Here is a 25,813-nt window from a genome sequence, read left to right as displayed (position 1 = left end):
TATAAGTACATTATAATCTATAACAATGTTAAAGAAAATATATAGCTAACAGAAGTTGGCAAGTAGAAGGAGCAAAGAAGTGTGAGAGGTTAGGTGTGTGAGTATCTTCATCTCGCACAGAGTGAGGAGCTAATGTATAATTTTGACAGTTGAAAATCCAAAAAACAGATGTTTGAAGTACTTACCTTATTTAAATTATACGGTTTATCATAAAATAACTAAAATACTAAGAGGAAATAGTTTAAATTTAATCTAAATCCTCACCTGTCATAAGATAAGTGAATCCACAATGTCAAAAGTTGATAAAACAATTAGTGATTGAGATCCTTTAATTTATAAATATGGAGGCAGTCCCCGGAAGAAATAAAAAAAAAAAGTGAAAAGTAATTACCTGTGGAGAACTTTTGTTCCTCATTATTATTTTGTATGACTTGATTTTTTTCATAACAAATGTATGCGTTAGTATACTTTAATAAAATTAAAACAGAAACTATTTAGCTGTGAATGAAGGCCTTGAAGTCAGGGCCAAGCTTTGATACAACTGGGTAGGTTTTGTCGAGGTGACATTTATTTCCAGCCCCTTCCCGTGCCCTCTGATTGGCTCTCTCGGAATTGGTTTTCTCCCAGTATCAAAGGGATTCACTGCCCTCCTGCCCCTGGCTTCCTCCCGCACATCTCTGGTTGTTTTCTGCTCCTCAACTTTGATCATTACAAAATGAGTCCATTCTTGGTCTCATTCTTAAAATGATTTGTTTTTGGCGCTCCGGGGCTCGCGCCCCTGCCTCGTGCCTGCGCCGCTCGTATGTAAATGAGGGCGCGGGACACGGGACGCGGGACGCGGATGGACAAGGGAAGAGAGAGAGTGGCCGCTGCCCTCGCCGCCCGGTGCCGGAGCCCTCGGTGCGCGGCGGAGAGGAGAGGATGCCGGCGGGAACTCGAGTCTTGGCGCCACCGTCTCATGCACTGTGTAGGTTTTGAGAGTATTTTAGAAGGGCTTTATGGACCACGGCTACGAAGAGACCTGAGTTTATTTGAAGGATTGTCTACCATCTCTTGATTCTTCACAGTCAACGCCAACAGAGGAACTATCATCTCAGGGCCAGTCCAACACTGAAAAGACTGAATGCCAAGCAGAAAATTACCTAAATGCACTCTTTCGAAAGAAAGACCTTCCTCAGAACTGTGATCCTAACATTCCCCTAGTTGCTCAGGAATTAATGAAAAAGATGATACGTCAGTTTGCAATTGAGTATATTTCAAAAAGTGGTAAAATTCAAGAGAATAGAAATGGTTCAATTGGACCAAGTCTAATATGTAAAAGTATTCAAATGAATCAAGCAGAAAACTCCCTTCAGGAAGAACAGGAAGGCCCCTTAGACCTCACTGTGAATCGAATGCAAGAACAAAATACTCAGCAAGGGGATGGAGTGTTAGATCTCTCTACAAAGAAAACCAGCATAAAATCTGAAGAGTCGTCCATATGCGATCCTTCTGAAAATTCAATGGCTGGGAGACTACAGAGAAACAGAGAGGACTATGTGGAAAGAAGTGCTGAGTTTGCAGATGGTTTGCTCTCAAAAGCTTTGAAAGACATTCAGTCTGGAGCACTGGACAGAAATAAAGCAGGCATACCTCAAAAAACTTTACTTCTCCACTTAGAAGCCTTACCAGCAGGGAAGCCTGCATCTTTTAAAAACAAAACTCGAGATTTCAATGATAGTTACTCATATAAAGACAGTGAAGAAACTTGTGCAGTGCTGCAAAAAGTAGCCCTGTGGGCAAGAGCTCAAGCAGAGCGCACAGAAAAAAGTAAACTCAATCTACTTGAAACCTCAGGATTAAGATTCCCAACAGCTTCCAGTTACCTCCATCAGTTAACTCTACAGAAGATGGTTGCTCAATTTAAAGAAAAAAATGAAAGCCTACAATATGAAACTTCACATCCTACTGTACAGTTAAAAATTCCTCAACTACGAGTAAGTTCTGTTTCAAAACCACAACCTGATGGTCCTGGTCTGCTGGATGTTATGTATCAAGTTTCCAAAACCTCTCCAGTCCTAGAAGGATCAGCTCTCCAAAAACTGAAAAATATACTCCCTAAACAGAAGAAAATAGAATGTTCTGGGCCCGTAACTCACTCAAGTGTTGACTCTTACTTTCTACCCGGGGACCTCTCTCCTTTGTGTCTTAATTCTAAAAATGGAACAGTTGATGGAACCTCTGAAAATACTGAAGATGGATTGGATCGAAAAGATAATAAGCAGCCCAGGAAAAACCGTGGCCGTTATCGGCAGTATGATCATGAAATAATGGAAGAGGCTATTGCAATGGTAATGAGTGGAAAAATGAGTGCTTCCAAAGCACAAGGAATTTATGGGGTACCTCAGGGCACTTTAGAATACAAGGTAGAAGAAAGGTCTGGAACACTGAAGACTCCTCCTCCGAAGAAACTCCGAGTACCAGACACTGGGTTATATAGTATGACAGATTCAGGGACTGGCAGCTGCAAAAACAGCAGCAAGCCTGTGTAGATTACTTGTTAGGAAAGTGTTTGTACGTGTGTATGTGCGTGTGTTTGTGTGTGTGTGTGTGCACAGGTGTGTGTTTGTGTGTCTGTATACACACACGTGGGAATTACAGATGCTCACTCTGACAGGAGACATGAAAGTTTGCAGTTCAAAAACCACTTACATGCCTTTTGAAAAAAAGTTTTATTCAGGGTTTTCACTGTGGACAGAATTATATAGTTGCTTACTTAATTCTGATAGTTTGTATTTAATCCTTGTATAAATAGGTGAAAAAGATTGAGGTTTTCTTTAGTAGTCAATAGCATAAAGCGTTGTGGGAAAACAAGTAATTGTCAAGTGAAACATTTTTATAGGTGAAAGACCACCCCAGCCATTCAGTTAAACCATCTTATAATGGAAATATGCTATTAATAGTTTTTAAACATTTTTACCTAACATACTTACCGTTACTGTAAGTACGTCAAACAACCAATCAGAGTTTAAATACGCAGCTATCTCCATACTAAGAAAAATTAATATATACAGTATTAGGACACTACAGTGCATTCTATGAATATAGAATATGAATATGAAATGCACTCAAGTGCATCCACCAGGAATAGACAAGAAAACCTTAAATGATATGTATAATGAAATTTAATATTTATCATTTAATAGTTGTTTTAGCAGGAAGTTGGGGTTTATAAGGTATACACTTTTTGAAAAAAACTGACACATTGTTAACCCCAGGAGCTATAAAATCCTTTAACATAAGATGGAATACTAAGAACAAAAAGTAATTTAAATTTAATTATTAAAATAATTTAATTTTGTTTTTCATTTGAAAAATAAGCTCATGCGTAAGATTAGAAAAGAAAGTTGCAATGCAACTTAGAGCATGTTTATAATGTGCACAGACAAAGCTTGAGAATGATCATTTTGGTTTAAATGTGCTGGTTAGTTGATGTTATGACTACTTTAAATTTTAAGGATTGTGATAGACTCCTACTATTGAAAAACCTCAGTGTAACTATAGTATATTTGCTGCTGTGACATTTCAAAACATTTTCAGTTTATCAAAATGAATTACAGATTTCATTTTGGTGGGCGATACATTATCATTTTGGTAATAACCAAATTTGCAGTTTGTTCAGGGTCTTAAATGGATTTACAAATATTTAACACTGAAGCTGTTTTGAACTTTCAGTAATGTAAACTCTACTAATTGGGCAGTTAGAAGCTGGGCAGTGCATTTTAACTTTTACTAGCCTCATAAAAGAGACCAGTAATTTTTATATAGCAGTTTTAAAATGTGGTTCAGAGTATCCATGTTGGATTTATGGAGTATGCCGTTTTAGTGGTAAAATGTTATAAAGCATGTACCTCCATATAAAGATTGGGGATTTGCTTCATATGTTCACACTTCTCCGAGTGCCCCTTTGCTCTGTTAAAAGTCAGGTTCTGATCATTTTTCTAAGCCAGTTTTCCTAAGTCCAAAAGGAATACTTAAAGCTGAATTTAAAAAATAAGTGCACCTTGTCAAATACTTGTGTTTTTACACTTGTGTTTGTGTGTATCTAATAATCACATATACATGTAATACTAAAGAGATTTTCAGCTATTACATTGAAAAACTGCTTACATATGTATAAGGAAACTGAAGAGAGGAAAATACACAACCAAGTAGATATTTGGTCTCTTCGATCCATACTGAACCCTCTTCAGCAATTAATGTTACCTGCATGCTAGGGTATGAATCCTCTCGCTCTTTTTTATTCCCCCAAGAAAGTATACATAATAGATTGCAAAACAGCAGATGTCAGGGTCATCTTTCTTTTTAAAGAATTAAGCCATATTTTGTGGGGGCCAGAACTTGGATGATTTAATATATTTCCCCTCCCCGCCCCCCGCGCCCCCAGTGAAAAGCAAAGTTAATGTTTCAACACAATTTTATTGACCTCTTTATACAGAATTTTACTTGCAAAAATTTGGGGGCTTGAAGGCATTACATAATATTTATATTGTATTGAGCTTTTTTATTCCTCACACTATATTTACATTAATAAATTGATTGAGAAGTTTATAGTAAAGGGATACTTACAGAACACTTTTATATCATTTAAAAGATGACCTGACCAAAAACTTGACAGGATTCATAAAATCAGGGATCATTTTGCTATTGACTTCACAGTGCTCAGTAGTTTTATAGGTAATATTATAGTTAATTTGCAGCGTTTTAGTACTTGTATTATTTATTTTTGGTCAGAAATAGTAAATTAAACATTTTTTGATAGTTTGTAGGTAATGATGAACTCCTAACTTTTAAAAGAAACAAAATGTTTCTAGTTATTGAGTTCCCTTTTGATTATACAAACTTGGAAAGGCAGGGAAATTTATGGTTCCTCTTCCCCCCCAGTGATTCCATTAAGATATTCTCTATGTTAAACTTTCAAAGTACTTTATAAATTTAGTTACCAGTTATTACTTATTAATTATTTTCTGAAAAATCCAGTTTCAGCAGACTTTTAATGAAGGTGAAAGCAACCATTATGTGCTTTGTACTTATTTGAATGTTCCTCAAGTATTTTATATTTTAAAAAAAGAAAAAAAAAGAAGGCAAAGGAAAAACAGTGCCTCTGTTTTTAGAAAACTCCTGCTCAGTAAAGTTGTTTAAACCATTTCTGGTAGCTAATGATAATTTTATATTGTATACTAACTTTAGTGAGACTGATTTTTTTAGTTGTTTACAGTACAAATACTTGTATTTGTTTTTTAATGGCAGTATTTCCATTGTCGCAGTAATTTAGTAAAACTCTGGCTGCCTTGATTTTGACAGATTTTGTTAATATAAACTGATTGTTAGGCAATTAGTTATATTTATGCATAAATCAATTGCTCTATAATTCATGAATTATTTATTACAGTATTTTCTAATGAATTCATGTATCTGTCTTGTGTTGTAAATGTACTGTAATTCTCTTCCTACTTTGTGTTGTTATATATCTAAATCTGATTGTATGAATTTTAATTGTTCAGTTAACGTGTTTCTAGGTTGTAATTTGTAGTAAAGCTCTTCAATGCTTTTGCACTTAAATTTAAAAAATAAATAAATAAATAAAAAATAAAAATGATTTGGTTTTGGCTCATGGTAAAGATCAGTAATAATCTAATAACTGAAATTCCCTTCCTCCTCCTGTTCCCATCCCTGCCAAATATTATTTAATGTGTGATCTCATTTAGGGAGATTAGATGGGAGAGTTTTATATGCATGTTTTTGTTTTTTAATCTCAGAAACAGAGGGTTAAATTGATCAGATGCTTCACTTCACGGTGTATTAGTATTATGGTTCATACCAAGTACCTCATGTGATAAATTTATCCCCTTTTATTTTCATCCCCCTCTCTCATTCTCTACCCACCTTGAGAATTTTAACTCTAAATAATGAGCTCAAAAGAATTCATCTCTGTTGGCAGACTGTTAAGGCACTGGGATAGGTAGGGGAAAATTATTTGGGAGTGTGTGAGAAAGAGGCCTTCCCAAGGAACTTCAAATTACACCATCTTTACAGGGCTTGTTTTATTCTTTTTACATAATGATTCAGTAGTCACTATCAACTGGGACTGGAATTAGGATGGACTTTAAATCTCTCGTTGAGATGTTTTCTTATGGCAAGGTCTCATTAACATCATTTAAACAGAGTGTAGCACAACACCCCCAGCAGGTGGGTGCTTAATAAGTATTATCATGCAATGACAATGATGCTGTAAAACTATAGGCTTCAGGTAAGGGTTGATGACTTATTCACCACACACCTTAACCTACATTCTTAAAACACAGATGAAACTCATTAAATTATTTTGACAGTTTTATATGCTTCATCAACATGTTGGATATGGGATAAACAAACGGCCTACAGTTAACTACAAACAATTATTTCCACTATTATTAACGGATGTTCACCAATAACATTATATAACCTACACAACAAAGAGCATCTACTTGCAAGAAATGCAGCACATTGTTTTTTATTTCCTGTATCTCATCTATTCAATACACATTTTTTCCATGAGAAACATTATTGGTGTTAACACTCATCCGAAAGTTCATTACTTAATGCAAACGATTTTCTAGGTAGAGAAAAAAATTGTATATATTTCTGTAGATTAGGGCACGTTTTGCAACATATTTTGTAATTTTCCTCTCAGAAGTATGAAAATTCTAAAGAAAAGATTATGAAATATATTGAAGTAAAACCTCTTAAAGGCAGGAACTAGCTTTTTTTTTTTCAGTATTTTGTACTTCTAAATAGAGTCTGGACTTTATCTTCACATTGTTTTATAGAACTCATATATCTGTATTTTTCTTGAATTTGCATTATTAGGTCCACAAGAGACGTACTTTTTTTTTTTAACTTTTATAAAATACTCCATTTGGGAAAGTCTGTCCTACTAGATTTCAAACAACGTGGGAGCAAGATCTTGTTTGACTTCATCCACGTATATTTTTCAGTAACAAGTTTCAGTGTCTTGCTCATAAATATTGCTTAAATAAAGCATGAATGCAAATTTTTCTTTCTGTAGTATTTTATACTTGTTTTAAAATAAGTTGAAAAGGGTTTAATTAAACATAGAAGTAGCTCCCCTCCAAAAATTTCTCTCCTTCACTATTTGTGATCACTAAGAGGAACCAGAAAGAACAACTCCCCAGCGAGACAAGTGAAATATAAAAAGAGTAAGAGAAAGAAAAAGAAAGGAACCTTGTCTTCTATACCACATTCACTTAAGACAAAAATAGGGAAGCTATTTTTTAGCTTGAAAATAATGTTATGTATTCTATGCTACAGATATTCAATTTTATATCCTAGGAAACACTACTGTTCTACTAGGAGGCAGTGTAAGTGTGAGTCCTGGCTCTGCCGCTTGTTGTGAGACCTTGGTTAAGCTACCCGACCTTGCCAACCCTTACCGTCCCGGTCCGTAAAAGGTAGTAGCATCTACCTCCACAAGCGATTGATCGAATAAGGCTGACAGCACAGCGATGACACGTGCCAAGCGCTCCTATGGCACCTGTCATCACGAGCAGCAGCTCAGTGAAGTTCGTTATCTCAGCGACTCGGTGGGTCAGTGCAGTACACGTAGAAGCACACTGATGGGAGTGCGTAGGTTGAATTTCATTACACAGGTTAGTATTAGCCAGGCATTTTACTAGCTGGACTCTGAGTATTGTTTAATCTCACTGTGTTTAATTAGCCAAATTCAAAATTAGTAATTCTGCGCTCAGGTTATCTCATTCTCCACAGCGCGGTCAGAGAAGACACTGCCTCTTGAGGATCGCAGACTGCAGCGTTTGCAGTGCGCGTTTGCTGTGGCGGAAGAGAACACCGGACGTTCAAGCCCGGGCTCAAGCCACGATCTCTCAAACCATGAAGACATCCGCAGCGAATTTACCAAAAAAAAAAAAGGCAGAGCAACACCGACATGTCAATCTTCTAAAGCTTCCGAAGCCGCTGCCGGAGTCCAGGGCGCTGGCGCGCTCGCGGCACTGCGACAGGGGCGGGGCCGCGGCCGTAAAGCAGCGTCCCAGACCACGTGGGTCCAGGGCTCGGGACCTGCTCCGGACCCTGCCCCGGGTTAGCCTGGCCAACTTAAAGCCGAATCCGGGCTCCAGGAAACTGGTAAGTGGCTGGTGGCGTTGCGGGCAAGCGCTGGCGCACGGGGCGATGGAAGCGGCCCTGCACTGCCCGCGCTTTCCGGGGACTGCTTATTCCAGAGGGTATTGGGATGGAGGTAGGGTTTCTGAGTCCCTGTTCTCCTTAACTGCAGAGGAAAATCTTCTCGCGTGGTCTCAACTCGTAATACGGTTTATACTTAAAAGCATAACTATGCTAGGGCGTAGGAGCGAAGTCGCACTGCAAAATGATTGTCCCGTTCAAAATTGGAATTAAAATGAAGGACTTTTCCAGTATAGCTTCATGGGAAAGAGTTGAATTGATTTATTCCGTTAGATGTCTCTTCAAATCACTAAATACAGCCAGAAAAGCTGTTAGGTGGCGTACTGTAATTTTGAAAATCAGTCCGTTGCCTTCGTGAAGTGACAGGAAGTAAATTAAGAAAAATGTTTTCTTTATTAAAAATTAATCTTTAAATAAAATAATATATGGGTAGCAATGACATATTTACAATTCCAAAATAAAATTTCTGAACTATCATGTAAGCTTTGTTTGTTGTGGATGTTTAACTCTAGGTTTTTTTCCGTTCGAGCCTGTTGTAGAATCCTTATCCCCATCCCATCCTTGGAAGTTTGCCTTTGAAACACAGCTTGCACTTTGGTTGCAAGAATTAGGTACATCTTCAGAGGCAAAGATGCTGATTTAGAGTGTTTGGACGCTAGAGCGGCTAGGACAGTGCTTGGCACAAGGTAGTGTTAGCTAGTACTGGTTGGTTGGATGAATAAATGGTGTAACAAAAAATATACAGCGAAAAGATGAGATACAGTTTATAAAAAGGCATCTGTAGATCATAAAACTTTGTTCTTTCCTTTAGGAAAGACGACCGAGGGGGCGGAGAAGAGGTAGAAGATGTGGCAGAGGCGACAGATAAAGGAGAACGACAGAGAGGAACCCGGCCCCGACTGGGCTTTGAGGGAGGCCAGACTCCATTTTACATACGAATCCCAAAATACGGGTTTAATGAAGGACATAGGTAGGTTGTTCTGCTTTTTAAAGTAGAAAGCCCTGTTTTTCGCTGAGAATCACCTAAAAAATAGCTTGGTAGAAATTGATAGTCACTTTGAAGCAAACTTTTGCCCCTGTTCCTCTGAAGTATCTTTAGTCGTGCCATTAGTTTGGAATAGTAGGGAAAAAAGCCCAGACATTGAGCCTGCAAAATGGAGATAATGATGCCTGCTCTCCTGGTTGTTTAGAGGCTTAGCAATAATATATATAAAAACCTGGCTCATTGTGATTACCCAATAAATGGCAACTACCATGGTTACTTTGAGTTCCATTAATGCATAATTCAGATAGTGGGTTAAATTTTCCCCAAATTTGTTTGTTGATTTGTGTAAATGAGTGAAGTAAAATGCTTAAGAGGCAAATTATTTTTAGCAAAATAAAGGAAATACTGGTTTTGTTTCATTACCAAAAATCAAGCAGTATAACGTTTCTGTTGTAGTCAGGAGGGTCTTATTTTGTTACCATCTAAATTGTTGGAGGAAAATAGAGAACAAAACTTTTAAGTTGATTTGGAGAACTTAGAGCAAGAGAGTTGAGTTTTCCAACTGTTACTTTCTTGTTTTGTAGCTTCAGACGCCAGTATCAGCCTTTGAGTCTCAACAGGCTGCAGTATCTTATTGATTTGGGTCGAGTTGATCCTACTCAGCCTATTGACTTAACCCAGCTTGTCAATGGGAGAGGTGTGACCATCCAGCCATATAAAAGGGATTATGGTGTCCAGCTGGTAGAGGAGGTAAGTCTGGATTAGTATTTTTGGAGTTAGATAGGAGGCTATTTCTGATTTTCATATAATCTATACTCTGCCTCCTTTGTTTTTATCCCTTTTGAATTGTTATAACCATTACATAGTGGTGATTGTGTTTATACTCAGTTGTGGTTTTAGAAAGCCAGCATGATGACGTCGAGGGGCCTCTGTTCCCATGGTCCGGGAATGCTCTTCTCCCGTGTGTCCGTTCAGCTTGTTCCCTCCCTCCCTTTGGTTCTCTGTTCAGATCTGATAATATCAGAAAGGTCTTTTTTGATTTTCTTTTATAAAGGAACACTCAGCCCCCACCCGCTTCCCCCATAGTCGTACTCTGTCTGCATTACTCTGCCCGAAGTATTTTTTTCTTTGAATATATGAACACCTGATATTTATTACTAAGTAATGCATTTATTTTTCATTGTCTTCCTCAGTGTGATGTAAGTTCTTTGAGAGCAGGTACTGTGATTCATTCCTATGTTTGCAATATTGGAAATATTGGCTCATGATAATAACTCAGTATTTATGGAGGAAAGGGATCAAATCCAATTCTAATCGCAGTAAAGGACTTTTCTATTTATAGAAGTTGGCCAGGAATTTCATAAGCAAATAAACGTGTTGTTAATTAACTACTCCTCCTTCTTGTTGTCAGTAATGTAACTGTGTGAGTAACTTAGTGTCCACTAGAGGGAGGCATATGTTTACGGAAAAACCTTTTAGATTCCTTTGAAAAAGTAAACCTTATGGATAAAGGATTTTCAAATAAGATGATTTGAAGATAGATTACCAAATATGCGATTAAGTCTCAGTATCCTACTCTGGGTGTATAAGGGAATGCACATGTAAATTGACATGGAAAAATCCGTGACCTCTTCAGCTGTTAAACTGCGCATCCCAGCAACTCACAGGTATGTGTCTATTAAACTAACAAAAATAATCCTGAAAACGACACCAGGGCAGTGGTTGTGTAAGTACAGTTCCACATCGTTTACAGCTCTGTAAATTGATTTCAGATTTGTAGTAAATAGTGGATAATAAGACTTTCTGATCCTTCAGCATAAAATTACCAATTTGGAAAGATATGTTTTCAAGGAAAAACAAAATAAACCTAACTGATAGAAAGACATTCCTAAAAATGCTTTTATAATACTTAAAATACTGAAACTAACCCCAATGTCCAAGGATGGGGAGTGGTCAAGCAATCTATGGAATAGTAATTAAAAAAGCACAAATTATAGGGGCTGGCCCTGTGGCCTAGTGGTTAAGTTTGGCGCCCTCCCCTTCTGTGGCCTGGGTTCAGTTCCTGGGTACAGACCCACACCACTCGTCGACGGCCATGCTCTGGCAGCAACCCGCAGACAAAATAGAGAAAGACTGGCAACAGATGTTAGCTCAGGGTGAATCTTCCTCAGCAGAAAAAAAAAAAATCACAAATAATATGGCAAGACCTTACTTTATTGAGTCAAACGTACCATAATTATTAAAATGCAGGTCGGTATCATAGATGGAAAAAGTGTATCTTAGAATTGATGGAATATTTTTTAAATATATTAAAGCTTCATAATTAATAAAAGGAACTTGATTGGGAGCCAGCTTGTTTCAACCACACCAAAATAGGAAAAAATTCTTATCACTACATAAAGAATGGTAATGATGCCATCTTTTTATTTTTGTCAGAATCTGTTTTGAAATTAAAATATAGCACATCCTAACTGAAGTGATCAAAAGTAGAACTTAAAAAAGTTCAGGACTACATTTTTCAGTGTTGACCATGGTAGGGAAAGGTAAACTTATTTTCTGTCAGTTTAGAGGCTGTAATAAAGTCAATAACGAATGCAAAGTGAATTTCTGTTGTCCTTTGCTCACTTTTTTCCTAGAGAGGGTGACCCCTCCAAAGCTCAGATATTTTATTCTTTCGCTGATTCTAGCCCACTCGTCCCCCTCTTTAACCTTCTCTTGGCCTCTTGCTTATTGATGGATAGGAAGATAAGTCATGATCTGTATCCTACAGCGTAATGTTGTGGTTAAGAACACATACTGTGGCTGGACTGTCTGGGTTAGAATCCTAGCTTTGTGATTTTGGGCAAGTTATTTAACCTTTCTGTGCTTCAGTTTCCCCATCTGTGAAGTTGGTTTAGCAATAATTCTGTCATAGGGTTGTTAGGAGGGTTAAACAGCCAACTATTACCGAAGTACTGGGAATGGGTGCTTATATTGGTGTCTACGAAATACATCAAGTGAAAATATAGTCATCTCTGCTCACAGGGAAGGAAAATTGGTAAAAGAAGGGGGCCTAGAAAATGTAAAAGAATTTGATGTTATTTGATAGGACCTCAAAGCAGAAGTCTTTGAAGTAGAATTGCTGTTACATTGTGGGCATTTTGGAGGAGAAAACACAGTGTAAAAAGGAAGCTTGCCATAGTTAATTTACTTGTAGCCAAGCTATCTACTCACAGACTATTTTGACGTGTTACACGGTGCTGATACCTTTAAGGCGAAAGTTAATATTGAAGTACAGTTGGCTTCGGAACTAGCCATTGCTGCAATCGAAGAGAGTGGTGGTGTCGTTACTACAGCCTTCTGTGATCCCAGAAGTCTGGGTAAGCTTGCTCTGCAGTCATTTTCTTCTCTCCCTCTTTGTCTCATGCTGGCTGCATGTGAGGATTGTAACAGTCCTCATGGCTGTTTGACTTGCCCTTTCGACACCTCTGTTTTCTGTTTCAGGATTTCTTATTAGTGCTGTGGCTGGTGGGGCTCTGTCCTCTGATAGACCTCAGCCAGTAGGTCATAAAAAGGTTTTGTTTTTGTTTTTGAACACAGGGCTTAAATACAATGTTACCTATGTCTAGAAACTCACTAATGGTTGGTAACCCAGGAGTAACTCTGACTTTCAAGATACAAACTTTTGAAAATTAAGCATTTCCATTTGTTTACTTAAAACAAGCTTATTTAATTAAAAAAGTTCTTGGAATTAAGTTCTCATCTTGGTCATATTTAAAAATTAATGATTATAAAATACCGTTATTAAAAGAAAATCATCATGTAAATAAAATAGTCAACATTTGCATTTCTCTTTTTTTAATTTAAAAATTGTTTTAGAAATTCTCTGCAAACCTGTTCCATTCTTTCTGCGTGGACAACCCATTCCAAAACGAATGCTTCCACCTGAAGCACTGGTGCCATATTATACTGATGCAAAGAATCGTGGTGACCTGGCGGATCCGGCCAAATTTCCTGAAGGAAGACTTGAACTCGCCCAGAAGTATGGTTATATTTTACCTGACGTTACTAAAGATGAACTCTTCAAAGTGCTTACTACTCGAAAGGACCCAAGGCAGATTTTCTTTGGTCTTGCTCCTGGACGGGTGGTGAATATGGCAGATAAGAAAATCCTGAAACCTACAGAGGAGAATGTCCTCAAGTATTACAGCTCGTGAATTCCCTTCCAAGAAAGCAGAGTTGGAAAAGAGGACTGGAAAAGGAGGCAATGCGATAAAACAAAGAATTGGTGCGGTCACTGTGTTTGAGTGATGTCTACAACCTGGCTCTCAATAATACTTTCATCTTGGTCATTGTCTTATTTATTATCATAGTCATTATCAAGGAAACTCTGCCTAGCAATGGCTTAAACAAATTAGAGTTTTTTTCTTATTTTTTATCACCTAAGCAGAATTGGTAGTGATGGTAATAGCCACAGCAGTTCAATAATCTTGCAGTTTCTGTATCTGCAATTCTCAGGGCCTCTCCCCAAGACCCTAAGATGATCACCATGGCTTCAGTAAGAATAACCTTAAAGGGCAGGAAGAAGCGGGGAGAATGGTTCAAGCTATAGCTGCCCTGTTCATAAGGAAGCAAAAGTTTTCTCCTGACCACCCCTTGCAGACTTTCATATACATCTTATTATCCATAGCTGTGTCATTTGATTCCCTCTAAGGGCAATGAGGCTGACGCACTGAGACTTAACTATGCCTGCCTCTACAGTTGGTAGATGGGAGAGGCAGAACATCCTTGGGGATGGAAATTGATTAGCCAACCACTAAGGACTGCCAAAGTCATCAAAAAAGTTATTCATTCAGTATATATTTGTTGAATGTCAAGTATTCTAGGTTCTATTTAAATAACATAATATACATATATTTTATAGGGTACTTGATATTTACAAAATATATTTTTATAAATATAAAATAATTAAAAATACTTGAGAAAAGGTGCACTACTTCAAAAAAAGATCATAATAGAAGTTTTCAATGTACATTTTTTAAAATGTGCTTTCAAAAACTGTACCTAGGCATTCTGGAAAATGGAGTGAAAACAGGTATTGCAGTTTGAATGGTACTACGCTAGAAAACAAAAGTAGATAGTTGCAGCAAAAACTTGTAGATATAAAGATGTTTCTGTGAGAACATAAAGGGCTGATGTACCCATAATGCACATGGCAGAGGGTTTCACAATGTGCTGCCAGGCACCGTAGCTTTTAGATACTCGTCGATCCGTTGCTGCTGCTGTTAAGTTGGTTTTTCTTACTAATGCAATAGGATAGACTTAGGGTAGATGATGATAACACATTGTGTCCTGTGAGAAAATATTGGGCCGTGGAAAAGAGAATTAAAAGGGATGATTTAATTTTGAAGTTACATATATGATCCTGAAAGAGAGAAACAATAGGAATAGTATTATCTTATAATAGCACAACTATTTATTTGGTAAATTTAAGACAACTGTTTAATATTATCTTTATTATGTTCAAGATTATCATTATTATGTTTAAGATATTATGTTTCTAAGACATAATTTTCACTCTGATCTCATTAGTAACAATATAACAAAAGTTGAGGCAAATTCATTTTTGTTTTCAATCTGAAAAAAGTCACTTTTGGAAGTTTCAAGAATGGAAAAAGTGCTATAAATGTGTTTCATTAAATTGTTGTTTTAAAAATGTATTTTGAAAGTCTACAACAATGTATGAACACACCATTTTACTATTAATTTCTTCTCCTGTACATATCCGTGAGACCAGAATAAAAATGGACTATTTTCCTGGCTAGATATGCATTTATCTCATAAGGGAGCTCCTAATTGTGAAAATACTTGGGTGAAACCATCATCTCCATTCTGTGGATCCATTCCCAACGTCAGATGGAGAGACGAATGTGACTGGATTTCACCTGTTCAGCTTGTAACCCCAACCTTTGTCTCCACTTGGAATAAAGTTGTGTACTTTGGCCATCAAAAGGAACTTCCCATTCACCATCTGGCCCTTCAGCAGTCCCCTAAGCACTAAAAATAAAAGTAAGACTAAACGGGTGAAATTAATTTTAATGATTTGTTTTAGTTAAGCCAATATTTCCAAGTATTGTCATTTCAATATGTACGTAGTGTACACTTAGTAATGAGATATTTGATCTTCTTTTTTTGTACTAAGTTTTCAAAATCCGGCTTTTACAGCATATCTCAATTCAGACTATCTGCATTTCAAGTGTTCAATAGCCAAATGTGGCTAATGGCTACTGTGTTGGACAGTCCAACTCCAGAGTATCTGGGATTTAGCTACTCTGTTTCCAGTTGACTAAAGCAGCACATCTACCGCGACAATCAAGTTCGGTGGTGGGTTAAAATAGTTCTATATAAATTGATGTGCATAATGAAGATGCATGCCTAATTAAAATACAAAACCACCTCCCCTTGGAGAGAAATCAAGCAGGTACCATAAGCCGAAACATAGACCACACATCAGAAAATATTTAGATAATCATCACAAATCTGCTTTTAATTTTGAAATATTTGAAACATAACCATCCAATATTAGAAGACTAACAGAAAATATTTGAAGTAATCCAATAGTACAAAATAGAGGCAATAAAAGTTATGAGTATTTAATAAATGTTGTGTTTAATAACATGGACAATATAGCCATGAAATATCTTTAAGTAAAAAGAGTTAGAAGGCACTGTGTCTGATATTACTTAATTTTGGTAAAATAAAAATATTTATCATGATTTGAACAAATACATAGTAAAAAAGATTGAAAATCTATCGATCAAACTCTTCAAAATGTAATATATAGACGTCTGGTTTATGGAAATTTTGTATCTTTTCCACATGCTTATCTATGTTTTCTAAAGGCACCATTTTTTGTTCATAACAAAAAATAAAATAAGGCATGGCACTGTGCATGAGTAGCTAATCTGAAAAACCTTCCACTGTAAACGCCTGGATATGCAAGACAAATTATATCAAGCATTCTTGTACCTGCAAAATTGAGGTCATATAAAGGAAAGCACAATGCCTCGTTTTCCACAAAGAAGAAGGAGTTCAGAACAAGCTCAATGAGCATCCAGTGCTGAGGCTGGTGTACCGCTTCCCTAAGTTGATGGGTATGTGAGGATGGGTGGGGAGCTTCTCTAGAACCTAGAGGATTGGGTTTTACTATCCCTACAGGAAGAGGAACTCTGTACTGGGACCCTGAAGGATCCGTGTTTCACAATGAAACCCCTACAGTAAAACTAACCCTCAGTGAAAAACTTGGCTGAAATATAAACCCACAAACACAGGGAGTTGACAGACAAGTCTTTGTTTTTTTCTTGGACTCCAGCTGGGATTCCTCTAAGAATTTGTCACTAAATGTGTGCCATCCAGTTGGTGTGGCTTCAGTGTCCACCACAACTGTACCTAGGAAAAGTCTAGCCGAAAAATAAATATGAAAGTATATTCTAAATTAATTGCATTTCCGTAGCAAGAGAAACTCTACACCCAGGCTACACAACAGTTTCAAGATAAAGCATTATGAAGTTTTAGCTTCTAGTATAAATATAAATTTACAAATCCTATATTGGGGTTTCTATTGTTAGCTAACAAATTCTTACAAAACTACTGGCTGAAAACCACCTTTCCATATACTTATGGGTTCTGTGGGTTTAGAATTCAGGAAAAGCATAGGAGGAAGGTTCTACATGTTGCACGGTGTCTGGGGCACAGGCTCGTGAAGACTTGACAGGTCAGGGTGACTCCGTGGCTGGTGGCTGGAATCAATCAGAGGAGTCTTCACATGTCTGTGAGTTGATTTTGGCTGTAGTCTGGGTCCTCAGTGAGGGTTCACAGGAGCACCAGCATTTGGCCTCTCCACGTGACTTGGGATTTCCACTGCATGGTGGCCCCAAGGTTCCAAAAGCAAGTGTCTTTGCAAACAAGTCAGAATCAACATTGCCTTTTATGACATAGCTTCAGGAGTCCTGCAGCATCACATCTGCTGTATTCTATTTGTTAAAAGTGAGTTACTTATATCAGCTGAGATTTGAAGGAAGGGGACACGGAAACTGCCCTCAATGAGAAGAGTGTTAAAGGATTTATGGACATATTTTAAAAACACCACAGTCTGCATTTGGGCTACAAATTATTTAAATTCCTCTCACTTGCAAAACATACTTACCTTCTCCCAAGACCCCTCAAAAATTTTATTTCATTACAGCATTTGGGTCCGGTTCAAGGCCCAGGATCTCATAATCTAAATCAGATCCAGGCCAGATTAAGTTCTTCAGATACAGTTACCCTTGATATGAAGACCTGTGAAGCAAAGAGGTAAGTTTTCTGCCCCCTCTAGCCACACCCCTCTTCCAAACATACACATCTATGGGGATACAGGCATTGGATAACTGCTACTGATATACCCACTTAAAAAGATGGCAAAAAAAAAAAATTGTTATGTAACAGTGATCCAGTGTGGGATGCATGTGCTGTGCATCCACAGCAATTCTGAGGTGCACCCAGGTGCATGCTGCCAGTTCTCTGATGTAGGCTCAGCCCTACTCTCTGGAGGGGTTTTTTCTTGCTTTTGTTTTGCTTTCCCCATGGTGCTTGGCTTTGACTTCTGGTTTCTTGGTTCTGTACTCTGACAAGCTGCACAGTATTTCCATAGATAAAGCATGACAAATTATGAGCTAAAGATGCCAAGTTATAAGGCCCATTATGAAAAAACCTAACATGATTGAATGTAATTAATATCAACTGAGAGTAGGTTTAGAATGCTAAGAATTTATAAAAGTGTTATGATAAATTGCAAAAAGCATATTTTCAATGATTAAGACACAATCTTAAAATCTGAAAAATAAGATACCACGAAGGGGTAGGTATAAAAAAGTAGAATTTTATAAACAAAAGTTTTATTAAAATTTAAAACACCTTACACGGGTAAAATAACAGTTTAGATACAACTGAAGATAGAATTAGTTAACCAGAAGAAAGGACTAAAGGGAATGCAGATTAGAGTGAAAAACAAATATGTAAGGTTTAATGAGCTTGTGGGATAAAACTATATGGTCTAACATATCTAATGGAATGTCTTTGAGGAAAGGAAAGAGGCAATATATGATGTGAAAATGATTGAAAATATTCCAGACTTATCTTAAATCGTTAGATCCCAGAAGTATAATTACCCCCCAAAAGGATAAATAACAATAAATCTATACCTAGAAATATTCTAAAGGAAATTTCAGAGTCAGATCTTACAAGCAGCCCGGGGAAAAAAGACAGGATAACTACAAAAAACAGTAAGCTTGACGTTAAAGTTGACATCAATAAAATGTCGAAAGATAATATTATATATTCATGGTGCTCAGAAAAATTAACTATCATTCTAGAATTCCAAGCCCAGGTAAACTACCATTAAGAGTAGGCATGAAATAGACATTTTCTAGAGAAACCACGAGGCAGGAGGTGTCTACCACTTATAGACATTCATAAAAGAACTTACAAAGGGTGTCATTTAGGAGGAGGGAAGTCTCCACACTAGGAAGGAATAGGATACTAGATCCAATGGGGATCGAAGAATCTGTTAGATACATGGGTAAGTCCAATTAAGGTTTACCCAAGTTCTGGAGATATAAAAAATTATGGAAAAGAAAATTGTGTAAGACAGGAGGCAGTGGAGTAACTGGAAGTAACAGATAATAAGCATCTTGTATATCTTGGGAGGAGACTAATCATAACTCACTTTCGACATTCTTAAATGAATTACGGTTATTAAAATTGTTGAAATATCACAAAAGTCAGAGAGAGAAGATAAAACTCTGTTTCAGGAATATAGAAGAGAGGGGACTTTGAAAATTCTCTCATGACAAAAGCACTTAGAATATTGCAAACATCATTGTAAAGGTATACTGAAATGCTCCTGATTGAAAGTGTAACACCTCGGCTCCAAAAACAAAGAGTGAATGGACAGCTGGAGTGGAAAGTGAGAGCTGACACAGCTGCTGTGCCAGGAGGCACGTCTGTATAGTGGTGACCGAAGGCTTGGCTGATAGTCGTCCACAAGACAACGTGTAAGTTCTACACTAGGGCTGAAAGGGAGCACCGATGCTTCAGCCGTGCTTGTGGCAATTGTTGATAGTGGTGATCAAAGGGCTTGAGTGCTAATGGTCACATAGGATGTGGGAATTTGAGAAACAGATTTGAGCATGAAGCCTGGACTTGCAAAGGATCTCTGCTCTCCGTGTAAATGTGGACCAAAAGAAAATGCCCACCTTCAATAGGAAATGAAAAGAAATATTGTCTGCTTCAGTTCTGGCTGTGGAAAGGGTAGAAAAAAAATGTTCCCCCTAACATTTTATGACCACATGCTTCCATTCACATGGATTTTTGTGCTAATATTTGTATTGCTTTACGTATGAGGTCTGGGAACTCAGACGACACAGGATTTCTGAGATAAAGTCGCACCAAATGGAAACTTTTAATCTAAAATAACAAAATACAAGAGGAAGCAAGCTATCATGATGTCAGCAGCAGACAGAAACAAATCGCATCATTAATCTGTCAAGAAGAGCAGAATCGAATTATTGGGCGGAGACTATGTGGTGTAGACTGGCTAGCTGTTCTCTCAGTGTGTTTCATCTTCCTCTCGGATTCAGAGATGGAGTCATTACATTTCCAAGTTTCCCTTATGGTTGGCTATGGCCGTATGACCAAGTTCTGGCCTACGGAATGTGTCACTTTCAGGCCTACTTGATGTAAACTTCCAAAATGCAATCCTCCATTCTCAACCTTGCAGAATGGAGAGAACAGTATGGGTTTGGAGGAGGAGGATCCAAGATGTATACTCAAATAGGCACAAGGAAGACCACTCAGCCCCAAATACCTGTTGATCTGATTTCTGTTTGCAAGGAATATGTGGCACAGAGACTGATTGCGTTTTTGCAGCAACAGCTAGCACTAAACAAATCAATAAACTATAAAATATGTGTAAGTGATTAAACAGATAAAAGAAGGAATTGAAAATAAGAAAAAGAAAAACTCTTTCAGTAAGGACCAGGCAGATTTGGAAAAGAACCAAAGTGAATACCTATAAACTGTATGCATCATCTTGTATATCTTGGGAGGAGACTAATCATAACTAGCTTTAGACATGAATTACAGTTATTAAAATTGTTAAAATATCACGAAAGTAAGAGAGAAAGAAGATAAAACCCTGTTTCAGGAATCATATGAAAGCCTGGGGGAGGGTGTGGTCTTTACTCCCAGGGATCATCATCTGTATTATTGATCCTTCAGCCAGTTGCAGCTATGTGACAGTGAGGTCCAGAGATGGTCCTCTGCTTCAAGCAAATTTGGAAATATTCCCTTTAGCGGCTGCCACTCTGATCCTAGATTAATCCATAAAAGCTATGATCTTAAGCATTTTCCATCAAGCTAATGAAGCTCAGCCATCAGGGTCCCTACACTTGCTTGCACTCCTTAAGGGCCTTGGGATAAAATCCAGCAGTTTGTTCACCTGGTCAGAGATTTTTTTGTAATGTTGAAATAGTTTTAAATGCAATTGACTCCTGTCTCCAACTCTCAACTTTCCCTACATCCCACATTCTCTCGTATCAGAAGGCTTGAGAACGACAAAGCTGACTTAGGGTATGACTAAATTTGGCTGAATGGCACTGATTTTTGAGGTTTGCAGTCACATCTGTATTGTTATTTAGAACAGATGTAGCAAGATGACCACTCTCCACTGTGCTGATTCATCCTGCACCGTTGTGACACAACAGTGTCACAAAATACGTCAGGTGCAGCTCATGTCCTTTTTTTCATTGGAGTAAAGGCTTCTACCACAGTTCCTCATGCTGTTGACTATTTCGATATTTTACAATAGTTTACATTTTCTTTGGGAATTTGGCTATTATGTGGAATATGTTGACTACAGAGCAACTTGAGTTTTTCTTTATCATTTAAATGTAATAAGATGCTCATTATACAGCTGTTCAAGCCTTGTAAGGTGAGTACAGCAAGGTTTTGAAAACTAAAACATATTTTTGCTGAATTAGAGGAGAAACCCATTCACAAATGAGATGCAAAATATGTATTTAAAAAGCTAATAAAGTTTGAATCCTCTATCTTAACTGAAATGGCATTTGGAAGAGTTTCAATGAACCCTGTTAGAAGTGGCAGATTCCTGGTTGGGTGTAGGAAGTTGCTGTGGATGGGTGGCACGGAGGCTCCAATATTTCACATCCCTCGGTTTCTGTGCCCTTCGCCATGTGACTTGCAGCGTCTGCCAACTCAGCCCTTCGAAACAGGCCTAGACTTGTGAGCTGCTTTGGTCAACAGAGTGGGCAAATGTGCCAGTGTGCCAGTTCTGACCCTAGGCCTTCAGAAGCTGTGTGTGCCTGTGGAGTTGATTTCCCCTCTGTCGTGATCATGAGAACACGTCTGTGTAGCCTGTTGGGGGATCAGGAACCATGTGGAGGAGCGATGCCTCACTCCCCCTAGAGGACATTCCAGACCAGCCAGCACCCAGCTGACAAGCCAGCTGAATGCGGACACCTGAGTGAGCCCAACAGAGCTCGGCAGAGCCCGTCCGAGACCAGCGCAAGCAGCCAGCTACCCCCGAGACTGTGCAGAAATGGTCAGTAACAGGTTTTTTGTTCTACCCAAGTTATGTTTTGAAGTGGGTTTATTATGCTCGTTATTGTGACAACAGATGCCTGACATAGAGGGATGCATTCTTTGTTTTTGTTTTTATTAATGAAAGAAATAAGAGGAAAAACAGCTAAGAATTAGGGAAATATGGGAAATGTAATAAAATGAGCCCTAAACTTCATAGACATTATTCAAATACTGTAGTGGGCTGCACGGTGGTCCCCAAAAGATATGTCCACATCCTAACCCCTGAAATTGGTGACTGTTACCTTATTTGGAAAAAGGGCCTTTGCAGCTGTAGTTAAATTACGGATTTGAGATGAGATCATCCTGTAGGATCCAGGTGGGCCCTCAATCCAGTGACAGCTGTTCTTATAAGACACACACAAGAGAAGACAGACATAGAAGAGGGGGCGACGTGAAGACAGAGACACATTGGAGGGATGTGGCCACCAGCTGAGGAAGCTTCAGCCACCAGAAGCCACAGGGGCGTGAAGTGGATGCTCCCCGCAGTCTCTGCAGGGAACGCGGCCCTGCCGACAACTGGATCTGAGAATCTTGCCTCCAGAGCTGGAGGAGAGGACGTTTATGGTTTTTTTAGGCACCAAGTTTGTGGCAACTTGTTACAGTGACCCTAGGAAATTAATGCAGGTACCCAGAAGTAATTTGTAGTCAAAACATTTTAGATTCTGACCAAGCCGCTGCCTCAGAAACCACACGAGCCTCTTATTGTCTGTGATGGTCTCTAGGGAATGAGCTGGTCAGAGTCAGGAAGGAGGGGCTCGAGACCTTCCCATCTGTTCACCAGCAGCGATGCCCTGACACTCACCTGAGCAGGGGCCCTGGGGGGCCCAAGTCCAGGCCTGAAAATGACCAAGTGGTCCCTTGTGAGGGGGCTCAGAGTCTGGAGGAGAGAAGGACAAATGCACAAAAGCAGGGACATGTGAAAGAAAAGAACAAGTGCTAACCCGAAAATGAAGAGTGTGTGAGGGAGGGCTGGGCAGTCACTGGGTGGGAGAGTCTGAAAGGCCTCACTGAGGTGACATCTCCTGGGGCCAGGAAGAGAAGAGGGAGCCAACCCTGCCCAAGTCTGGAAGTAGCGTGGCGGGGAGGAGGCACCACTGGGCAGAGACTCACAGGCAGAAGTGAGTTTGATCAGAGGAGGCTAGAAAGGTGGCCAGTGTGGCTGGAGGGAGCCTGGGAAGAGCGAACAGCAGATGGGATGGATGGTAGGGCCAGGGCCTGGGGCCTGGTGGACTGTGTTAGCTATCTGCTCCTCTCTGGCAACATTACTCGAAAACTTAGCTCTTAGAAAGCACCATATCTAATAGCTCACAATTGCTGTGGGCCTGGACTCCAGGCACGGCTTAGCTGGGTGTCTGCCTCAAGGTCTCTATGGAGTTGGGGCTTTGGCCTCAGCTGAGGCTCCGCTGTGGTGGGATTTGCTCCAATGTTGCTCACATGACTATGGTTGGGATTCAGTTTGGACTGGGAGCCTGAGTTCCTTTCTGCCTGTCGGCATGGGCGCTCTCTAGGCTGCCCTTTTGCTGACCAGCACCTGATATTCGATTCCGTCTGCTCCGCTCCTTCTCCTCAACACACAGTCAAAAGGAGGAAATAATACTCTGCAGACAGCGCACTCAGCGTTCAAACTTGAACACGGGTTAACAACAGAGGGAAACTGGGTGGTTGTGAACAAGCGTGGTAAGGGATTGCTAAGAGAATTTCATCCTTTTTTGGAATCTTTCAAAATTTTATGAAAACTTTAATGTGTTTGAAAGTGGAGAAAGTAAAGAAACGATTCCTCGTTGCTCCCTCTGGTCCAGCCCTCTCCGTGCTCCCAGCCCCATGCTGCACACCTTCCACCCCAGCGCCTGTCAGCCTGGGTTGCTTGAACTCACCTGGTGAAACATCTGGGTCCTCATGTGCTTCTGCTCTCACTCATGTCTGTGGCCTGTGTCCACCGCAGGCCTGAGCCCATTGCCTCCCGTGCACAGTTAGAGAGAGAATCCTCCCCACACCGAGACCAAGGGACGGAGGACAAAGCCACCATCTCCCACACTTCCTCTCTGCAAGAGCATCCTGAATGGAGAAGGGAATAAATGAATCAATTAGTGAAAATGTTGGGAAGGGGCTAGTTTCTTGACTCCCTGATCTGCCATGTGAGGACAGGGCACTAATATTTCCTGGTGCATTTAGAAGATCAAGGCCAAGAGGAGAAATCTGCCCAGCTGGCAAAGACGGACCAGCTCAGGAGTGTGAACAAGTACCTACTCACCTGTGTGTCGGTGTCAGGAGCTCAGCCCCACCTGTCTCCCTCTGTGTCCTCATCCAGGGACAGTCTGAAAACCAAGCAGATAAAGCAAAGAAAGAGAAACATGCCATGAGAATCCAGGCTTTAATAACATTGCTAGAACCAGCAGTCATGAATCCCCCCCCAGACATACACCTGCCAGTGACCCTGCCCAACCCATGCACCTGCAGGTGACCTGAGACAAACAGGACAGCCTTCTCCTCTCCCAGGGCTAGGGGTAAGAAGGCTTGGACACTGCTGCTCATAAGGAAGACAGTAATAGCCCCACTTGTAGGAAAGATGATATTCAGAGCCTTTTAAACTTGAATTAGACCTCCCATTTGGAAGTATTATTTAATTAATATTTAATGCCTGGGATTAACACCAAATCCTAGGAAACCCTCACAATTATCACTTGGGAATTCTTGTCTCTACAAGGACACCGCTCTGGAATTTCTGAGGCATTAATTCTTGGTTAGGTGCACACACGTTTCTTCTCCAGCACCCGCCCCAGCCCTCTCTAGCCCCCACCCTCCCTGCCGTACCCTGCCCCCTGCTCCCTGACACACCCATCCCCAACTATCTTGGCTCTCCTCCAGGTGGGATTCAGGCAACATGAGGACATTGACCCTGACTTGCCCGCCATGGCCTTGGACATGTGGCCAGGCCACTTTGGGATCTCCTAATGGTGGGTGAAACATGTCAAGGACTCACATCGTGTGAGAAGGTTCACTGACTCTCATTGTGCATATCAGGGACTAAAGAGCCCTCACACAGGAAAGAAGCAGGAGGACACACGTCAGAAGTCTACTGGTGTGTGCCACGATCCCAACAGGGCAGATAGGCTCAGCAAATGCAGAGTGCAGGAATTTAATTTGGGGAGTAATTTAGTTGACTTCTTCCTGAAACTGAGGATGAAGAGGTTAAAAAATCTTTCCTGGACTAGAAGTAGAGAAAAAACCTTTGAGATAATCTTTGCTAACTGCAACTGTGCATACTCAGCGTAATCAACTGTTGTTCAAAGCTAACCAGATCTTTCTGTCCCTCCCTAGTATGTGAGCGAGCGAGTTGTCTTTCCCAGGAAGTAAAGGTCCAGACATCAAGATTCAGCCTCACAAGGCCAAATGCAGGCTGAAGATGAAAACTAACCAGAAAAGTCCGGAGAGTCAAAGGAAAAAAAATCTCAGCCTTCAAGGCCAAGTGCAGGCTGACGGGAAGGAACCAACCAGCAAGGCAACATGCTCCCCCTCCCCTGCCTAAAAGCCCAGCACAAGCTGCCTCCTCTGTCTAAAACCCCAGATAAAAACCCCTATCTTCTTCCCTTCGAGGAGGTGGATATGAGTTCTATCTCCCATCTCCTAGTCTGCTTGCCTTTTGATAATAAACCTCTTTCCTTGCCACAAGCCTGGCATTTCCAGTTTTGGGCCTTTCAGTGTAACAGGTAATGAACCTGTGTTTGCGTTCAGTAATATTCACATATCTTAGTGAAATGGTGTCTGGAGATCTGTCTTTGTAATTAACATCACCAGGATTATACCTTCTTCTCACAATTTATGTGTATTAAAGCATGTGTCACCTCCAAAGTACTACCCACATCAACGTTAATAATTCTAAATACGGCATGGACGAATAATGCAGTGTGT

General features: G+C 39.6%; 1 protein-coding gene and 1 pseudogene across 1 annotated transcript in view; both read left to right on the top strand.

The window, feature by feature from the left end:
* Positions 1-16,153, top strand: part of LOC123283953 (large ribosomal subunit protein uL15m-like) — a 70,265-nt gene extending 54,112 nt beyond the window's left edge. Inside the window, 6 exon segments of the mRNA XM_070480911.1 lie at positions 7,788-8,181; positions 9,050-9,100; positions 9,102-9,208; positions 9,808-9,977; positions 12,439-12,582; positions 13,082-16,153. Of these exon segments, the coding sequence (XP_070337012.1) occupies positions 7,788-8,181; positions 9,050-9,100; positions 9,102-9,208; positions 9,808-9,977; positions 12,439-12,582; positions 13,082-13,419 (1,204 nt within the window). The 3' untranslated portion in view covers positions 13,420-16,153.
* On the top strand, positions 766-1,735 carry LOC139039814 (ligand-dependent nuclear receptor corepressor-like protein; annotated as a pseudogene).
* Positions 16,154-25,813: the final 9,660 nt, after the last annotated feature.

The sequence above is a fragment of the Equus asinus genome, chromosome 12 (assembly GCF_041296235.1).
Source record: "Equus asinus isolate D_3611 breed Donkey chromosome 12, EquAss-T2T_v2, whole genome shotgun sequence".
Classification (NCBI taxonomy): domain Eukaryota; kingdom Metazoa; phylum Chordata; class Mammalia; order Perissodactyla; family Equidae; genus Equus; species Equus asinus.
Note: the sequence above shows the minus strand (reverse complement) of the source record. Positions and strands in the feature narration are given on the sequence as shown.